The sequence below is a fragment of the Emys orbicularis genome, chromosome 3 (genome assembly GCF_028017835.1).
Source record: "Emys orbicularis isolate rEmyOrb1 chromosome 3, rEmyOrb1.hap1, whole genome shotgun sequence".
Classification (NCBI taxonomy): domain Eukaryota; kingdom Metazoa; phylum Chordata; order Testudines; family Emydidae; genus Emys; species Emys orbicularis.
In genome coordinates this window covers 128,559,693-128,578,680 of record NC_088685.1, presented here as the reverse complement: position 1 = coordinate 128,578,680, position 18,988 = coordinate 128,559,693, and the positions used below count along the sequence as shown (strand labels likewise).

The following is an 18,988-nucleotide window of genomic DNA, read 5'->3' as shown; positions in this document are numbered from 1 at the left end:
GTGATGGCTTTAACAATTTCTGACATTCTAAATTTTTTCAAGGGGAAGGGAGGGATATGTTGGTGATGGTTTTAAAGAATACAGCATGTTCCTCCTGGCTTGGCTTTATTTTGACTCTTTCTTCTTGTTGTCTTGGCAGGTGCTGGCCTCGATGGAGTTGAAGAAATTAAACGGCACCTGTTCTTTGTTACTATAGACTGGAATGTAAGTAGAGCAATATTGTTGCTAATTGTAGTCTGGGATTAGGTAGATTTAGCAAAGGCCAGCTGGAAACTGAGTCTGTCATATAAAAACAAAACAAAACAGCTTACTGGAGTGCGATCTACCATAGAAGGCCCATGAATTAAAGCCTTTTGATTCGCATCCACGTTTTTGCTTTTACACTAAAGAAAATAAAGGTCCATTCAGCATCCTCAGCTTTTTCAAACTTTTTGTTTCTGTTTTACCTAATCAGCTGGCTCATTATGATGTAATTTGAATCACTTTCCAGAGGTTCAAAGAATAATTACCACATTACACTCTGAAGAACTTAGCGTACTGATCCCAGGAGTTGGATTAGAATGTAATGGAGCAGCTCTAAATGAAGGAGTTCCTGTGACATTTAATACTGAATGCAAAACAAAGCTTAAGGCTTTGGTTTGGAAAAAGACACAACAGGGGAAAGCTATCTGCTCCTCTGGATTCTTCCACTGTTGTGCTCTTATTTTCTCTATAAAAGTATTAGGCCCTTGTGTCGGGGCCTGACTGAGTTGTGCTATACCTTTGGGGCTCTATGCTACCTTTGTGCTCTCCAAAGCCAGGATTTGCCAGCAGCCAATTTGCCCCCAGAGTAATTTAGAGCAGTCTCACAACTGCTCTATCTTATGGCCCCCAGCAAAGGGAACACTGCAGTAGATTAGAGCACAACAGCGCTCCAGTCATGTCCCTACCCCTCCAGCGCACCCCCTATGCCAATGGGGCTGGCAGGGTGTTTTCCAGAGCTGCTGTTGGCTGTACATCAGCTGGGGATACCCTATGCTGTCAGAATCATAAATCACCCAGTTAAAGTAGCTTTGTGGCTTCTTTGCACCACTGGGGTGGCACAAAGTGGCCATAACGTGAACCAGAATCAGTCCCTTACTTATTGGGTGCTTTAGACAAGCATATAGTGGACAGATTTTAAAGACCAATGATTCTAATAATAGAATATACAGTTTAATAATCCAGAGCTGACAAGAGCAACTCTTTTTATGGATGCTAGTTGTTTTTATTTAGGTGACTGACTAGTTTAGCTTCAGCACTTGAAATGAGAACAGCAAACATTTTAATAAATATAACAGTCCAGATAAGAAGTGTTTGACTGATGCATGGGATTGTAACCAATCATTTGCCTTTTTGCAGTCCATTTTATCTTATAATGAAATTAGCAGCAGAGCTCAGCTAAGCATTTGATTCAGACCTCACAGCGATTCAAAATAAACCTCAGCACAAGTTTCAACTTATGAACTAGCACTAGCGTTAATACACATTTTGTCCAAATCTACAAAGTTTGAGTTAAAGCTGGGTGCACAAACTCTTTTTTGCTCTCTCTGCGTATCTGCCAGCATTCTGAGGCTTCTGCCTGCTAGAGCCTTTAAACTCTCTAATCTAATTTTATCTGATGTAATTGGTTCCACAGAAATACCGTAAATCACCCTAATATTAGAATTATATTCAGTGGGGTATGTCACATGGATCAAGTCACGTGGCTATGACTCCCACTTCTGGTTTTGGTGAACCTGTGTGAATGCACCTAAACCAATCAAATCCATACCCTTGCGTATGGCTTCACAAAGGAGCTAATACCTGGGGAAAACTGCATTTGAACCCAATTCATTTTGAAACTACAGGCACTGAGCACCCATGAAAGATCATTTTAATATTGAAAAAATCATGCACCTGCTTTGAAGTGAACTTTGAAGAGCTGGCTCGGCTCTTGTTAATACCTCAGGAGCCAGTAAAATGAAAGAAAAGTAGAGTTTTAGGTTTTCATCTGCTGCCCAGCTGACTTGCATCCCATTTTCTTAAGCACTAGTTTCATGGATTCTCTTTTCCTTTCTTATGTAGCACTTTCCATTTCAAAGTATTTTTCGAACATGAAGGATTAGGTTGTGTCTGGCCTTGCGAGAGAGAGTTCACAAAAGGCCATTCCTTACTGTATCCAGGTTTCTGCTTTTACACTAAAGAAAAATCAGTATGATTTGAGCCAGCATGAGCCTTGAGATGAAACTGGGCCTTTATGTTTTATTATAATGATACAGCCAGCTGTTAGCAAGCCCTTCATGGATGGAAACAGAGAGGGGTTGGGGAACAGGAATGGATCTAGCACAGATGTTTCGTATTGATCACTATTTTTTTGCAGAAAAAGTCCCTGATACATTCATTTTGTTCTTCAACCAAATATATGGTACTCTTGGCTTATCATTGTTGATGTTTGCTGACTGCCCGCAAGCTGAGGCAAAGACTTCAGTACTGATATATTTTACTGCAAGAATATTTGAAGTCCTCAGTGGGGAAGGGACAAGGTGTCTCAGAAATTGCCTATCCCCTTTAACCCACTATGGCAGCTGTGATTGACAGGGACACTTCAGCTGACAGTTCAGAAACATTCAGGGACCATAGGGAAAGCATTTTCCATCAGAAGCCCTCAGGATGAAACACCCTTATCACCAAAGACCAGAATGAATCTGAGTCTTCTGAGGCTGAGCACAAGACTGATTTTTTTGAAGCAGGCTTTTCCCCAGTACTGAAGTAGCATGGTGACCGGGCAAGCAACCACCACACTTAATCCCATTTGAAAAAGAGGCTCAAAATAGAAAGGAGAACTAGATCCTTCTCTCAGATATGTATATGGTGCCCAGATACCATGGTGATGGGTGCTTTAGAAATGCAGATAGACAAATTAATAGTTTAGATCTTCATTTCACAACACTGTCTATTGAAGTCGTTCACTTGGCTTTTGTTAGCAGTGGTTATTTCCTCAAGGACTGAAACAAATTTCTTCACATTGGGGTAGTTGTGGCATGGTATACTGGCATAAACCGCCCTAATTCCATGTGAGGAAGCATCACATACTAACTTGTTGGGCAAGGATGGGTTAAAGCATGTAAGCACACTGTCTGAGGTGACCTGTTGTTTTGCCTCTAGAAAAGCTTTTTGACACTCACATGACAAAACCCAGTTTTGACCAGACTGCAGTAAACAATTCAGCAGATGCAATAGAGTTGCTATGTTTGGTACAAATAGGCTATAGTAGTTGATGAATCCCAGAAATGATCTAAACTGTGACACATCCTTTGGTGGGGGAGCTTCCAGGACTGTTCCTTCTCCTGAGATTTATGTAGGGCTTGTACATCAATAACATGCCCACAATAACCTATCATGTCCTTGAAAAATTAACATATTATGCAATTAGCTCGTAACCTGTATTCTTCCAGATGTTTTAATACCCTTTTCAGGGTTTCCAGATGTTCTTCATCACTTCCACCAGTCACAATAATGTCATCCAGATAACATTGTGTACTCAGAATACCTTGCAAAACTTGGTCCATTGCCCATTGCCATATAGTAGGAGCTGAAGCAATATCAAACACTAGTCTGTTGAATTGGTACTGACCCATTTGTATGTTGATTGTGAGGTATGCCTTAGACTCTCCCTCAACTTCCATCCGTAGGTAGGCCTGTGACAAATCAATTTTGCTGAATCGTTGTCCCCCTGCCAGTGGTGCAAAAATATCTTCAATTCAAGGCAGGGGGTTTTTTTCAACTGTCAGTCTAGGGTTTATGGTGACCTTAAAAGCTCCACACACACTTACTGCACCACACTTCTTTACAATTGGAACAGTAGCAGTTTCCCACTCAATCCTGGCCAGTTTTGAAAGGATGCCCTCTCTTTCCAGATGTTCCAGTTAAGCATCTCACTTTGAGAAGATACTGTAAGGGACAGGTCAAGCTCTGTGAAACTTGGGCTGAGCCTTCTCATCTAGGATTGTTTTAGCCTTCATGTGTTTTAGAGTTCCTGGGCCCTCCTTGACTACTTCCGATGCCTGACTTAGTATCCCTCCAGCTGTTGGTCAACTGTTTTAGTGGAGTCTGCTGAGAGTGACTGCAGCATTTTTATAGATACCTAATCCAGTGGACCCTTATGTAACCATTCATGGCCCCGCAGGGCTGGACCTCCTTTCTCAATTACATCTAAGTCTAATAAACACTACTTATTGTTATACTCCACATTCACTTGCATCACTCCAATTGGCACTGTTTTTTTTCTCCCGTATAAGTTCTTAGTAACATCAGTGTCTCCTTCAGTTTGGTATTTTAAAAAGTTTTGTCATATTCCAAACATGAGATAATAGAAACTGCAGAGCCTGTGTCCAATTCCATTTTAAGCATTTTGCCCCCCACCCTGGTGCCCACCAAATTACGGACTGGTCATTTTTGCTCATACTATATATATGCAGGCTGGCTACTCCACTCTCACGGTCTGTCACTACTGCCTCTATCCACATAGTGTACATTGATATTCATTTTTCTTCACTGATTTGGTCTCTTCCTTATTTTTCTTAGTGCAAGAAACTGCTTGGAGATTACCCTTTTTATTACAGCTTCTGCAATATGCATCTTTAAATCGGCAATCAGGAGGCACGTGGAACCCTTTTCCACACCAATAACATGTCTGTCTGCTGAGCGGACTGGCTCTGTGTCTGGAGTAAGGCCCTCAGCAGCACCTGTTCAGTACTCCTCATAGCCTAACAAGCCAGCCAGGTTGCCTGATGGACCACCCTGCCTGATTGGCTGAGGAAGCCAGCCAGGCGGTTCTTAAACCTTACAGCAGCAGTAGCTTGCTGGCTGCTAAACTCACATGCCCACGTACCATCTGCCTTCCTGTGCTCATTTCTAAGTCCTGCTCCTGCTCTGCTCCTCCACAGCTCCAGCCCAGACATGGTCCTGCACCCAGCTTTGTTCCCATCCTGTCCCAGCCTCGCTCCTGCCTGAGAACCAACCCTGCTCCTGTCTTCCCTAACTCCTGGTAATCCAGCTCCAACCATCTGCTTTGACTCTGACTCCGCTTCAACCCTTGACTCTGGCAATCATACTCTGACCACTAGCCTGACTCCTGCTCTGGCCGCTAGGCCTGGCTGCCTAGGACCCGGTCCCCTGACACTCTTGCCCTGGGTTACAGATAGTGTAAGCATTCGTATTTCTGTTTTAGTGCCAGTATGCAATTCTAGTTCATCCCTTTCTGCAATTTCCATTGCTACTCCAATTTCTACTGTGCGTTTAAAGGTATGAGCTTCTTCTGGGTGCTTTCATTCAGCAGTCCCTATACAAATCTGTCTCTTAGGGCCTCACTAAGCCCATTCTTAAAAGCACAGTGTTCTGATCATCTTTTTAACTCTGTCGCAAAGGAGGAAATAGATTCACTTTCAAGCCAATTCTGCTTATGAAACCTGAACCTTTCTGCTGTAAGCAGGGGCTTGGGTGACAATCTTGAACAATTTGCACTCTTTAAAGGTTTTGCTGGCTGGCTTCTCTGGGACAATCAGACTCCATAATAAACTGTAGGTTTTTCCTCTGATCACAATCAGTAATGCTGCTGCATGTTTTGCTCGGGGATTCTCATTTACTTCAAAATATTCCTCCAGCCTCTCTAGATATGTGGGCCAGTCCTCCACAGCATCGTCAAAGGCCTCCATTTTTCCAATACCGCTTGCCATTTCACCTCGCTGCTGTTACTTTAGCTGCTGTTAGCTCTTAGGGACTGTAAGCAAGGTCACAGATTGTCTTGCTGTTTGGATGCATAGAAGGTTCTTGACACCCCACCCTCGTCACCCATTGTTGTGTATTGTGGACATAGCACAAATCCCTGATTATAAACCCAGACACATCCATACAGGTGGAGCCAGGATGGCTGACTGACTCTGTACTGCATAGAGATAGAAGAAAAACAGAGTAACCACTATATAACAGTAAATTCAACATCAGCAACTGCTTAAAAAACGATAACTGCAAATTCACACGAAGAGATTCAACCCTCCATTCAATACATTCAAATACATCACAAGCACCTTGGCAACTGAGCTAGGCAGAGTGAGGTCAGCTGCTTCCCTATTACTGTCTAAGGAGAGCTGAAGCACCAGCAGCCCATCCTTATAGAATGAGCAGTACAGGAGAGCTGAATGCACGAGGAAGGCCAAGAGGAACAGTGTTCTCTGTATCTATCTTCAGCCCAGGGGTGGAAAGAGGAGGGTAGGCTGGGCTTTGCACGTTCTGATATTTGCCAAACTCCGCATCGGAACCCACACTGCAATTCGGTGAATTCTCCCATTCCTAGTTCTTAGGCTGAGTCCATTTGATGCCATATTTCAGCCTATGCTGCATTTTCATGGCTGAGTTATCAGGGCCACCCAGAGGGGGGTCAAGTGGGGCAATTTGCCCCAAGCCCTACAGGCCCCACGAGAATATAGTATTCTATAGTATTGCAACTTTTTTTTATGGAAGGGGCCCCCGAAATTGCTTTGCCCCAGGCCCCCTGAATCCTCTGGGCAGCCCTGTGAGTTATATACTCTTCTGAAGACAGACCCTTAACCGTAGTTGGGCAAGTGGGAACCAGTACAATAATTTGAGAACTGAGCTGTGAAGGCTTGATTCTCCACTGAACCTGAGTTCTGCTGAGATGCAGTGGAGAAGGGGGGCTCTTGGGGAGCTGGTCACTGCTTTGCTCCAGTGTAAAGTGAAGCTGCAGAGAGGCAGATTTAACATGTACCACTGAGGTATAGTCCTTCAGGGACCTTATGCTAGTGGAGAATCGGATGTAATGGAACCTAGATCTGCCATGCCTCCTCACCCAGACACCCACCCTCCCTCCACTTTCAGCAAGAGGGAGGGCTCTGGTGCTGGAGGAAGCAGAGCAGCCTTCATCAGCTTTATGCCAACAGAGATTCCCCCTACACAAGGGCAATTCTCTAGTGCAAATCCCCAGCCACTTTAGGTGCACTCTGCATTGTGTAAACAACACATAGTGAACTTGACAGACTGAAAAATCTGGTCCATAGTGTTTATCCCAAAGCCAAAATTGTAGCACTGGCCAATCTTTGTAAAAGCCTCCATACTACTGTTACTGTCACTGCAATAACAGGGTCCTAAATCTGCACTTTCCAGGGTGACACAGACAAAGGCGTCTCTTCTGCAAATATCAGAGGGGTAGCCGTGTTTATCTGAATCTGTAAAAAGCAACAGAGGGTCCTGTGGCACCTTTAGTCTTAAACAGGACCCTTTAGTCTTAAACAGGACCCTCTGTTGCTTTCTTCTGCAAATCTCCATCAGGCCACTGCAGCACAAATTTGGTAGATTCTCCTTTAAATAAATTGACATTCTTTCAGAGTAAAGGTCTGGGCTGAGATTTTAAGGGAGTTTGAGGGAGTTAGGTGCCCAACTCTCACAGCAATTCATGTGCCTACAATCTCTACAACGTTTAGGGCCCATTTGTTCCCCAAAACAAATAGACACCACTCCCATTGACTTCAGCTGATTTAAAAACAGCAGTGTGTCTGAGGGCAGAATTTGGGTCCCAAATGCTTTTTCTTATTATTTTTCCCTTGCAGATTGTGCTTATTGAAGCTTTGGCTTTTCACTGGGTCTATGAAATCCCTTTGTACAACCCTCAGTCAGAAGAGATGGGCATGAATATCTGTTTTTTTCATCAGATCTAGGGGGGAAAGGCTGAGTTAGGACTCTATTCATCACAGATAGGATTGATGTATAAAGTAGGAATGAATTTCATTCCTTTCATCAGATCTGGCTGATAGGATGGGAGTTCTTTTTCTTCCCCACTCCCTCTGTTTTCTTTACCAGAACACACATTCATCATAAAGGTCAAACTAAATTCACAATATAAATTAATTATAGATGTTATCAACAGCAAAAGCTGATCCAGGGATGTGAATTCTGGTGCCCTTTCTGTCATTTGCCATTAGTGTTGTTAAGGGCTAACATTTTAAAAGATAGCTTAGCCTTTTGTCTGTTTATTAGATTTTTCTGTGACAGGTATATGTATCAAGGAAGTTTATTCCTGTCCTGCAAGTGCGTCACTGCAGAGAGCAGCTTCTTTCTATTTCTGGAAGGTGTCTAAGGAATAACTCAATTCTTCATCAAAGACACTCGGCTCAGTGCAGAAAATTACTAAATAGTTCTTAATTAAATTAAATCATTTTCTTTTTCTTGATATCTGCCAGATGCGTGCATAGGGCACTTACATCTGTATCTCTTTCATGTATCCATTGAAAATGAATTGTGATAAGTAAAGTGTTCATGAATAATGAGAGACAGATGTGAGTCCCAAACACTTTATTGCCAGCTCATTACATGCATCGCAGAGAAAGAAATGTCCAGTGACCACCCAAGTTTGCAACAGGGACTGAGGGCAAAGATAATAACAAAGCATAATAGCAACACTTATTAAGTAGAGGTGGTACTAAAATCAGAATTTCCAGCCTGTGGAAATTCTGATAATTCTAAACATGAAAATAACGGGACAAAAAATTTAACTATCAAAAATTTTGGCAGAATGGAAAGTTCTGAAAAATTTCAATTCAAAACATTTTGTTTCTATATTTCCATTAGAAACTAAAACTAAATGATTTGACATCTCCAAATCAAAATGTTTCATTTCAACTTGGTTCAGCCTTAACCTGAGATGCCACAGTGACTCATGGGAGCTGAATTTATGTGTCTTATACCTCCATTTCCTGATGTGGGCCAGGCTCCCTGGTCATACTACATCACCCATGATGCACCATTATCACGTGAGTTCCATGAGGCATGGTGTTGGTTTAACCAGAGGGGAGACCGTGGTGTGTCATAGAGGTGTAGTCTAGCCATGGAACCCACCCCATAGAGAAGAATGGGGGTATGAGGCATCCAAAGTACAACTCCCATGAGGTGCTGTGGCAGCCGAAGCATACCCAAAGTAAAGTCATACTGACTGAAAACAACCTGAAATGAAATATTTAGTTTAGATTTTCCTGATGGAAAATTGACACATTATTTTCAAAATAATTCCCGCCGAAAATTTTGATTTTGCAGAAACTGCATTTTCTGTCAAAAAAAATATTTTGACAGAAAATTCCTGACTAGCTCCAATATTAAGCTCTGTACAAAAAGCATCTCTGTATAGCAGATATGTTCAGATGCAATAGAACCTCAATTACAGAATATAATTTTTTAACCTGTCAAACTAAGCAAATTCTTGACAGGTTTCCTAGCCTAGTATCGAAAATATGAAATAGGTAATTGCAAAAAATGTCAGGGTTAATTCTCCAAACAAACTGGAGCTCTAGAAGCAAAGAGTCCTTGAACTGTCAGAGGTCTCTATGTGCATTCTGGTGAATTAGATGTGAATTAATCTGACTATAATAATTGTCAGAGCCTCAAAACGTTTGGGGATTTGATAAACATACAGAAGCTTGGATGCTTATCCAAACCTGTATGCCTGAGTATATCACTCTTTCTTCTTTGAGTGCTAGTCCCTATGTGTATTCCACTGTGGGTATGCATGTGCTCCATGCACCTGAGACCGGAGAATTCTTGTAAGTCTCTTGTTCCAGGACAGCACCCCTGCCCTCCTCGGGCTCCACACCAAGAGCATAAGAGGCAGGGCAGACCAACCACCTCTCCAGTTCCTCCTTACTGCTGCATGGCCTGGGTTGGAATCTTCCAGTGTCCAGAGCTGATCGTTCTCTTCTCCTGTAAATATTCAAGTTATGCTGTTCTCAGGGATTTTTAATTGTTAGTGTTTTATAGCTCCCCAGTTACCCAGTGTTAGAATCCCCACCCTGGGAACAATCCTAGTCACTTGGCGGGGTACTTAGATTTTGCTCAACATATCGGACTTCAAAAACTGTGTCTCCTGCCCCCACTCCTGTTCAGTTAGCAACAGCCACCAGGGTTCCCTCTGCTGCCTCAGAGATGCTCAAATCTCTGCTAAGTGCAGTACCTGCCACTCTTTTCCCAACCAAACGGGGCAAGCATGAGAACTTCAGCTTTGGAAGCACCTTATACATTGGCCAGGGTCAGCAAGAAGCACTCTCTTGAGTACTATGTCTGACTCCAGAGTGGAGACAGGAGTGGGAAAGACCCTTTGGTTGGGCCTCCTTATGAGAGTAAGGGGCACTCTCACAGATGTCAAAGCAGATCCACTTCTAGACCCTCAAAGAGGAGAGATCCCTCCCCAACCTTCTACAAGTCAGGTGAGCCTTCACGCTCAATTCATAACATCTGAGGCCCTCCTAAAACTTAATGGCATCTTCAAAAGACTCATAGGAGCAAGATTTCTTCTGTATCAGCATCTGCATCAACTTGGACACTGACTGTGGTGCCACCTAAAATGAAGCACTGGGACAAGAAGGACAAGGAACCACCGGTACTGTCGAAAATGCCACAGACGGAGACTCAATCACCAGTGGTACCATCATGGCCACATAAGGAACCGCCATCTATACCTACTAAGATGGCACAGAGTGACAAGACACAGCCTCCAACGGTGCAGGTGATATATACCACTCTGGACTATATCTTTGACCTCCCAGATCTACAATTTCCCTTGTTATCAGGACTGATCCTCATCAGAGAGATACAAATGCCTGTGGGAATCCAGGACTCTGGAAGAAGTCTGTCCCCACCCAGTTCACTAGCCCTGGTTTCCTATCCACGGATCTGTTGGCACTGCCAGTGGACCCAGATCCAACCTTTGCATCTTTGGGAATATTGCTTGTTAGTCACTCACAGTGGCATACACATAGCAACTAGCACTCAAAGAAGAAAGAGAAGTTACTTGCCTTGTTATAATTGGAATTCGTTGAGATACGTGGTCCCCATCTGTGTTCCGCTACTAGCTCTCTTTCCCCTCTGCTTCAATCATGACTAGATTTGCAATAGAAAAGGAACAAGGGAGGCAGTCTACCCTGCCCCTTACACCCTCAGAGTGGCGCTTGAAGCGAGCAGGGGCACAGACATGGACTAACAGTTGCTAATTGAAAGAATTCTCCAGTCTCAGGCACATGGAGTGCATGCGTAACCACCATGGAATACAGATAGGGACCACACATCTCAAAGAACTCCAGTTACAGCAAGGTAAATAACTTCCTTTTATTGTGACACATTGAAGTTGTTACATCCCCCTGAATCCAAGGAAGACAATAAAATCTCTTTACACAGCTAGTAACTCTACATGGTTCTGTGTAATTCACCATGATTTCTAACAGTCAATTATATCTTTCTGTGACAGGCCAACATGATAGTTCTTTTTTGAAGTTTTTTTTTTTATTTATTTGGGAGGAAAAAGAATAAACAGACAATAAAAGACTGAGACGCATGTAATGAAATCCTTTCTTTGGCTAAGGAAGCAAACTGAATTTTCCCGCCGCCTATGTAGCATAAATGATAACACATGCCATATATTAGAGTAATTCACCCATTACAGAAACCATACATTAAGGAGAATCTTCCTGCATGTGAAGAGTGGGGAAAGCATGTGATCAGCTCCATTAAATATTTTGAAAAATCAGCTAGTTTATGAAGTTGTTTTATTTCTTAAGAGTTAGCTTAAAATATTCTTTCCAAACACTAATGAAGATGAACTCTCAGCTCTTATTGTGGCTTGAAGGTTAATACAAACATTATATTTCTGCTTAAACATATTAATTATTGAGGGTGTTCTGTTTTAATCAGATCAGCCCTTTGACGCCAGAAGATAACAATGCTGATAGAAGAGGGAATATGGTCTAGTGATGAAAATAAAGGGCAAGGAGTCAAATCGAAGCTCTTTTCCCAGTATTGGCATAAAGCACACTATGTGGTCTTGGTTAGCTCATAGAGGATCTGACCCAAAGCCCATTGAAATCAATAGGAGGCTTTCTATTTATGTCAGTGGGCTTTGGATCACACCCAAAAACTTTGTCCTCAGTTTACTTATCTATCAAATTGATATAATTATCCATTGCATGGGAGTATTGTGAGGCTTAAGTCATTAATGTTTGGAAAACATCTATGAGATATTTGGGTGGAAAGTGGTATGGGGTGCAAAATACTATTATTACTGGTTACAAGTGTAGTCTTCCATATGTGCTCCCTCCCTCTCCAACACAAGCACACCTACACAGGAATTCTTATCTGTACGTGCCGTCCCCCAATCCCTAGTATTATCCCTTGTTTCACCTGCAAGTGCCTTAACCAGACTCCTCCACCCATCTGCAGAACCCTCTTGCTATCTGTCTTTGGCAAGTTCTCATCTTCCCTGTGATTTTCCTAGCCAGCTCACACACCCTCTTTCTTTTCCAGTCATGACAAATGACAAGACACCAACTTGTCATCTGTTTAGACTGTAAGCAGTTTGTGGCAGCAACTGTCTCTATTTTGTCTTGTATGGCATCAAGCACGTTGTTGGTTCTTACCAAATAATAAATACTAATAACAAAGTGACCCTTTCCCTCAGGGCCACCTAACAAAGGCCACAAATGCTTGGTTCCTACTGTCATCTGCAAATTCATAGATGCATAGAATTTAAGGTCAGAAAGGACCGTCATGATCACGACCTCCCGCACATCGCAAGCCATAGAACCTCACGCACCCACTCCTGTAGTAGATCTTAACCTCAGGCTGAGTTACTGAAGTCTTCAAATCATGGTTTAAAGCAGGGGTAGACAACCTATGGCACACGTGCCAAAGGCGCACGCTGATTTTCAGTGGCACTCACACTGCCCGGGTCCTGGCCACTGGTCCGGGGGCTCTGCATTTTAATTTAATTTTAAATGAAGCTTCTTAAACATTTTAAAAACCTTATTTACTTTACATACAACAATAGTTTAGTTATATATTATAGACTTATAGAAAGAGACCTTCTAAAAACGTTAAAATGTATTACTGGCATGCGAAACCTTAAATTAGGGTGAATAAATGAAGACTCGGCACACCACTTCTGAAAGGTTGCCAACCCCTGGTTTAAAGACTTCAAGTTACAGAGAATCCACCATTTACTCTAGTTTAAACCAGCAAGTGACCAATGCCCCATGCTGCATAGGAAGGCGAAAACCCCAGGGTCTCTGCTAATCTGACCCAGGGGAAAATTCCTTCCCGACCCCAAATATGGCAATCTGTTAAACCCTGAGCATGTGGGCAAGATCCACCAGGCAGATACCTGGGAAAGAATTCTCTGTAATAACTCAGAGCTCTCCCCATCTAATGTCCCATCACCAGCCACTTGAAACTGTCTGCAAACCTACACACTGCCTCCCCAGAAAACCCTCTGGCCCAGCCTTGAAGAGCAGCCAATTCCCAGGTGCACACCTAGCTTGAAATTTTGTGCCATTCTGTAGCTAAAGGGTGCATTTTGAATAGACCCTGGGTCATAATAATTAAAAATGGCAAAGACTTAGTAGGACATAAATATAATCAGCAGGAGCAGCTGCTGCATCCTCAAGTATATCACTCCCTGCCAGTGTGGCACATAGTTCTCCTGACAGAGGACATGCTAAAGAAGTGTGTGATCCTGCACTTGGACCCGACTGCTGCTATGGGATGTTATACGATTGATTGTTCTCTATCATTGTTCTTGTAGAAACTATATAGGAAAGAAATCAAGCCACCTTTTAAACCAGCGGTGGGACGGCCAGAAGACACGTTTCATTTTGACCCGGAGTTCACATCACGGACCCCTACAGGTTAGCATCAATCATGAGATGGAACAGAAGTGATGGATATTTTCAGTTAATAGCTCCACCCCCACTGAAGTCTATAGGCCTGATCTTTTATGGAATCAGTGGGTCTTGTCGGGTCAAGCCAGCAGGAAGCTGTGAGTGCTCAGCATTTCTCAGGAACAAGCCCATAGTTACTTCTCCAACTTGTCATTGGGTATGTCATCCAGAAAGGAAAGGTGCCTGATATTACCGAAACTAAAGAAAAATTGCAGTTTTTATTGTTTGATTTTTTATTTTTATTTTTTTGGTTAGGTTAAATAATTGTAACGGTTTTAAATGACAACAATTTCAAAGGATTTGGCCGCTGTGCAAGTTAGTATGTAACTGTGTTACACTTCTGTCTGATTTAATTGTGAAATGCCCTAGAACACTCTGACCAGTGGAACTTGATGAATGGTAACCCTGATGGAGAGGCAAATTCTCTGCTGGCAAAACTCCAGTGAAGCCAGTGGATTTATGCCTGCAGAGAATTTGGCTCATAACATCCAACTGGTTAATGACCAATAAATGCTCCAGATGGGACTGTTGTTCCTATTTTTATTCATAATTTCCACTTCAGACTAGCGAGAATATATGCCGGGCAGTTGTTACCCTTGTGGGTCAGTCTTTTGAACAGACAACAGTGGTACCAGTAACCTCCTAAACACTAATCCCAGCTGCAACACTGACTCTCTGTGACCCTGGACAAATCATTTAACCACTCTGCCACAGTTTCCCCATCTGCAAAATGGACACAATAATACTTAACTATGTGCCCCACCAGTGCAAAGAGTTACTTTTTATTGTTTGTAAAGCCCTTTGAAGATGGTAAGTGCTATAGATAATGTTAAGTATTAGAATAAAATTGCAGCCTCTGGCTTCAAGCTTCAACCCCCAGCTTGTCTCAGAATTATAAGAAATGAGTGAATCAGTTCTGATAAGAATAAAACCACTAGAGATGGGTCATGGCACTTGGACCCAAAGCTGAACTTTCCCATAGTTTTGGTTCAGGCTGATTGTGGTTTTCCCTAAGGCCTCGCTCTTAAAAATAATTCAGACCTTCACCCAAAGCTTGACTCAAACTTTTCACGGTGTGAAAAACGCTTGTAACACTTTATTTTGATCACCCCTTTACACTTCCTAATTTTTTGCTACAGTCAGGTTCTTGAGGGCTGTTGCAGGCACAGGGAGAGCTGCATCCCCTGTAGGGTACCAGACATTTTTACACCACTATTTGTACATTTAATTCAGATCTCTTTGGAATCTGGAGGCACATCTGTGAAATGCTGGAAACTTCACAAGCTAGTCTGTTCTTGTGAGATTTGTGGTCTGGCAGTTAGTTTGAAGAAAGTGAGAGACACATTTAGACATCTAAATGCATTTGGGGTTCACACTGTGCCAGTTTTATTGGCATGAAAACCACTGTCTGCACGAGTGTGCTGATGAACAGAATTACATAGTTAATACTACATATGTTTCTTTTCACAGGTATTTTCTGATCATTAACTGTCAGATTCAATTTGATATTTTGTGCAAAATAGACTTACATGGGGACTCTTTTTTAAATTATTTGGCCTGAGCCCCATTTACATTAAGACCCTCTTCCACTGCCAGGGCACAAGTGATTACAGCACAGGAAGGCATACCAATGCTGGCTTTAATCTATCTAGCACAGGTAACAATAGTAGTGAAGTCAATGGCAGCACAGACTTCAGCATGGGCCAGCTGCCCCGGTACAGTCCTGCCAGGGAACCTGGGTACATACTTAAGTTGCTAGCCCATGCTGAAGCCTGTGCTGCCACATCTTCACTATTCTTGTTACCTTCGGTAGCTAGATTAAAGCTAGTGCAGGTATGCCTACACACGCTACAGTCGCACCTTCATTTGCAGAGTAGATGTCTAAATAAGAATCAGGCCCAATAATTTTAAAATGGGTGTAAATGTGATCTGTTGCCACTTTAAGACCCCCCTTACACTTCCAGAGCAGTGTAAAGGGGCCGCCATATAAATAAAAATCAGGCCCATCTACAGTAGTCCTTGTCCCAGCACCATATCTTTGCTAACAAATAGTTTTCCATTGAAATAATTTATTTTGTTAAGAAAAAGAAAAGGAAACAGTGAACAATCCCATGGTTCCCGTACATCCTATGGGTCTGTTGAAACTGTAAACCAATTAAGCTTCTCCGTTGTGGTTTATTATGTTTATTATGAAGCTTCTGTGTTGTGGGTCATTATGTCACCCTTTTACTGTAATGTAATTTTTGCCTTCTATTCACAATTAATCATAATAACTGTATCTTAATTTATTATGATTGATTATGTTCTAGCAGTAAGTGGAATTATATTACAGAAGCCTAGTATTTGTATCAGTTACTGTTCAAATTTGTAGTTTCTTGTCATTGATATGTATCCATTAGGATCCAGGTTATTCCCTACAATAAAGTGGTGTCTACTTGCTATCTTCCTGCAGCATAAATATATAATTTGTCCTAAATGTTTTGTGGACATCAAAAATACTTGGACAAGTGTGATTTTGTGGTAATGGATTTTTGCTGGATAATTGATTTGTGCAATAGGAGGTTGCTTAGAATTAAAGAGTTTCAGATAAATATTTGTGTATGTGAATTTAAAAAGTATAATAAGCATTAGGTATTGTCTGCTTAAATGCAATGAGGTAGGCCAGGAGTAGTCAATAGGCAGACCGTGGGCCAAATCTGTACCCCCAGATGCTTTTGAATGGACCCCCACATTTTTTTATTTACTTATTATCATTATTTTTTTATTATTTTCTCTGAAGTCTGAACCTTGGCTATACCTTGACCAAGAAATTTGGACCTTGACAAAAAATAATTGACTACCCCTGGGGTGGGCTTTGAAGAGTGCCACTTTCTAAGAACCTATATAATAAAATTATATTACAGAGTTCTTCAAGTGCTGCACTGTGTGAATTCATACGTCAATGATGAAATGAAAAAACAATGTAGTGAAGGTTGGACAGGGCCTGCCTCCATTATACTTGTGTCCACCCAATGTTTAGGTGAATTCTTTGCTTTTATGAACACTCTGATCCCCAGATTAATGTGAATGATCTACTGCAGCATACTGTGGTGTCTGATAAAGAACCAGCTGGCTGTGTACCTACTGCAGGTATTAGGAGGGGAAGGCGTAGGCCCACTCAAAACTAAAGGCCCACCCCCTGAGCCAAGGAGGAGGAACCACAAACCCCAGACCACAACTTAGTTCGAGGGACAAAAAAGGAGAATGCAGGGACAGGAGTCAAGCTCATAGGGCCAAAATGAGGGATCCAGAGGGGGACATCAAGCAGAGAATAGCATCCACCACTCCTCCAAGGAATACAAGGAGCCAGTGGACATCACTCAGAGACGTGAAGCAACAAGAGAATGGAAACAGGCCCCACAGTCTTAAGAGCAGCCTCTCTACACCCCACCCTGATCAAACGTCTTCCTCCTGGTCTGCTGGATGGCCATTTTGGCCAGCACCAGGAGGAGAGGTTGACAAGGAGGTCTCACGATTTTGCTGGGCCATGGATGAGGTGTGCAAATACAAGGAGGTGTAGGAGAAAGTGCAGCCAGAACCTCTGGAGGAGGCAGAAAAAAGGGGCTGCAGCCTGACAAATGCTACATAAATGTGTGCCAGGGTCTCCCTCTCGCTGCTTGGCTGTGTAGATCTACACTTGGAGGAGTATATTATACAGAAACTGTCATAATCATAGGAGCACATTGTATGTCTAATGGGGTCAAACAGGCGCATGTTTTATTGTTTCCTTTCTGTCATGATTCGGACCTGAGAATTATCCACCCTGTCACTAATGACAAACTCAAACAGACAGTGCTGTAAAGATGGCCTATATCTTGGTCATGATAATTCTGTTGCTGAGTTTTATTGAGGCTGCCAGAGAGAAATAAAAACAAAGTACAAGCATAACCTGTTATTTTACATTCTGAACGAGTTCTCCTGTCTGGAAAATATTTACATATCAGTTTTGGCCCCAATAACTTACCAGTTGAATAATTTGCTACATCAGAAGTTGTTTTGTGTGGTCTAGGAGAGAACAGACAACAAGGAGTCAGGATTCCTGGTTTCTGTTGTGAGCCAGATATCCTGTGTGACATTGTCACTTCATCTCCGTGTCTGTTTCTCTATCTGTAAAACAAGGATAACAATGCTTACCTCCCAAGTAGTATTGTGAAACTCAGTTAATTGATATTTGTAAAGTACTTTGAGATCTTCTTATGAAAGATGCTATAGAAGTTAGGGTTACCATATTTAACAAATAAAAAAAGAGGACCCTCCACGGGCCCTGGCCCCGCCCATTTCCCACCCCCTTCCCCGCCCCAACTCCGCCCCCTCCTCCCTCCCACTCCCAGCCACGCGAAAAGGGCTGCCCGAGCACTACCGGCTTCACGGTTTGCCGGGCAGCCCCCAGACCCTGCGCCCCCGGCCGGCGCTTCCCCAGCGCAGCTGGAGCCCGGGAGGGGAAGCGCCCAGCCGGGGGCGCAGGGTCTGGAGGCTGCCCGGCAAACCGTGAAGCCGGTAGCGCTCGGGCTTCGGGCAGCTCCCTTGCCTCCGGACCCTGCGCCCCCAGCCGGGCACTTCCCCTCCCGGGCTCCGGCGGCGCAGGGTCCGGAGGCATGGGGGCTGCCCGAAGCCCGTAGCGCTCGGCTCTTAAACAGAGCCGAAGAGTCAGGGGAGGAGCAGAGCCGCCGCGGGAGGGGAAGTGCCCTGCCGGCATTTTTCCCGGACATGTTTGGCTTTTTGGCAATTCCCCCCGGACGGGGGTTTGATTACCAAAAAGCCGGACATGTCCGGGAAAAAACGGACGTATGGTAACCCTAATAGAATTGCAAAATGATTTTATTTTATTTTTTTAGTTTGAGAGATCAATGTGCATTTGAGAGACTCAGTGCGGACAGATTAAAGTCATGTTTATAGACATACTAGCTAGTTGTGGTCAACTTTTGATGTTGGAAACAAAATAATTAGTGCATTTGTCGATGAAGAAATTGGCTGTGGATTAGTAGTTAGCTTTTAAGTAGAAAGGCACTGGGGTCATAGAGTTTGGAGCAGGAGCTGAGTTTTCCTAAAGTTCAAGTGTGTTCAGATTTAGTTTTGATTTGGGCCTGTACCCTACACCAAAATGTTCATTCCTACTATTTTATTAACCAGGCTTGTAAAACTGATGTGATGCATATGCCAGTGCAGCATCTGATTTTGCATGA

The 18,988-nt window shown here is 42.9% G+C and overlaps 1 protein-coding gene across 2 annotated transcripts in view; it reads left to right on the top strand.

Annotated features, from left to right (window-relative positions):
- Nucleotides 1–18,988, top strand: part of RPS6KA2 (ribosomal protein S6 kinase A2) — a 460,922-nt gene that overhangs the window by 398,946 nt on the left and 42,988 nt on the right. For both annotated transcript variants that reach the window (XM_065400516.1, XM_065400517.1), the window contains 2 exons: nt 140–204; nt 13,631–13,733. In XM_065400516.1, the coding sequence (XP_065256588.1) occupies nt 140–204; nt 13,631–13,733 (168 nt within the window). The remainder of the gene's footprint in view (nt 1–139; nt 205–13,630; nt 13,734–18,988) is intronic.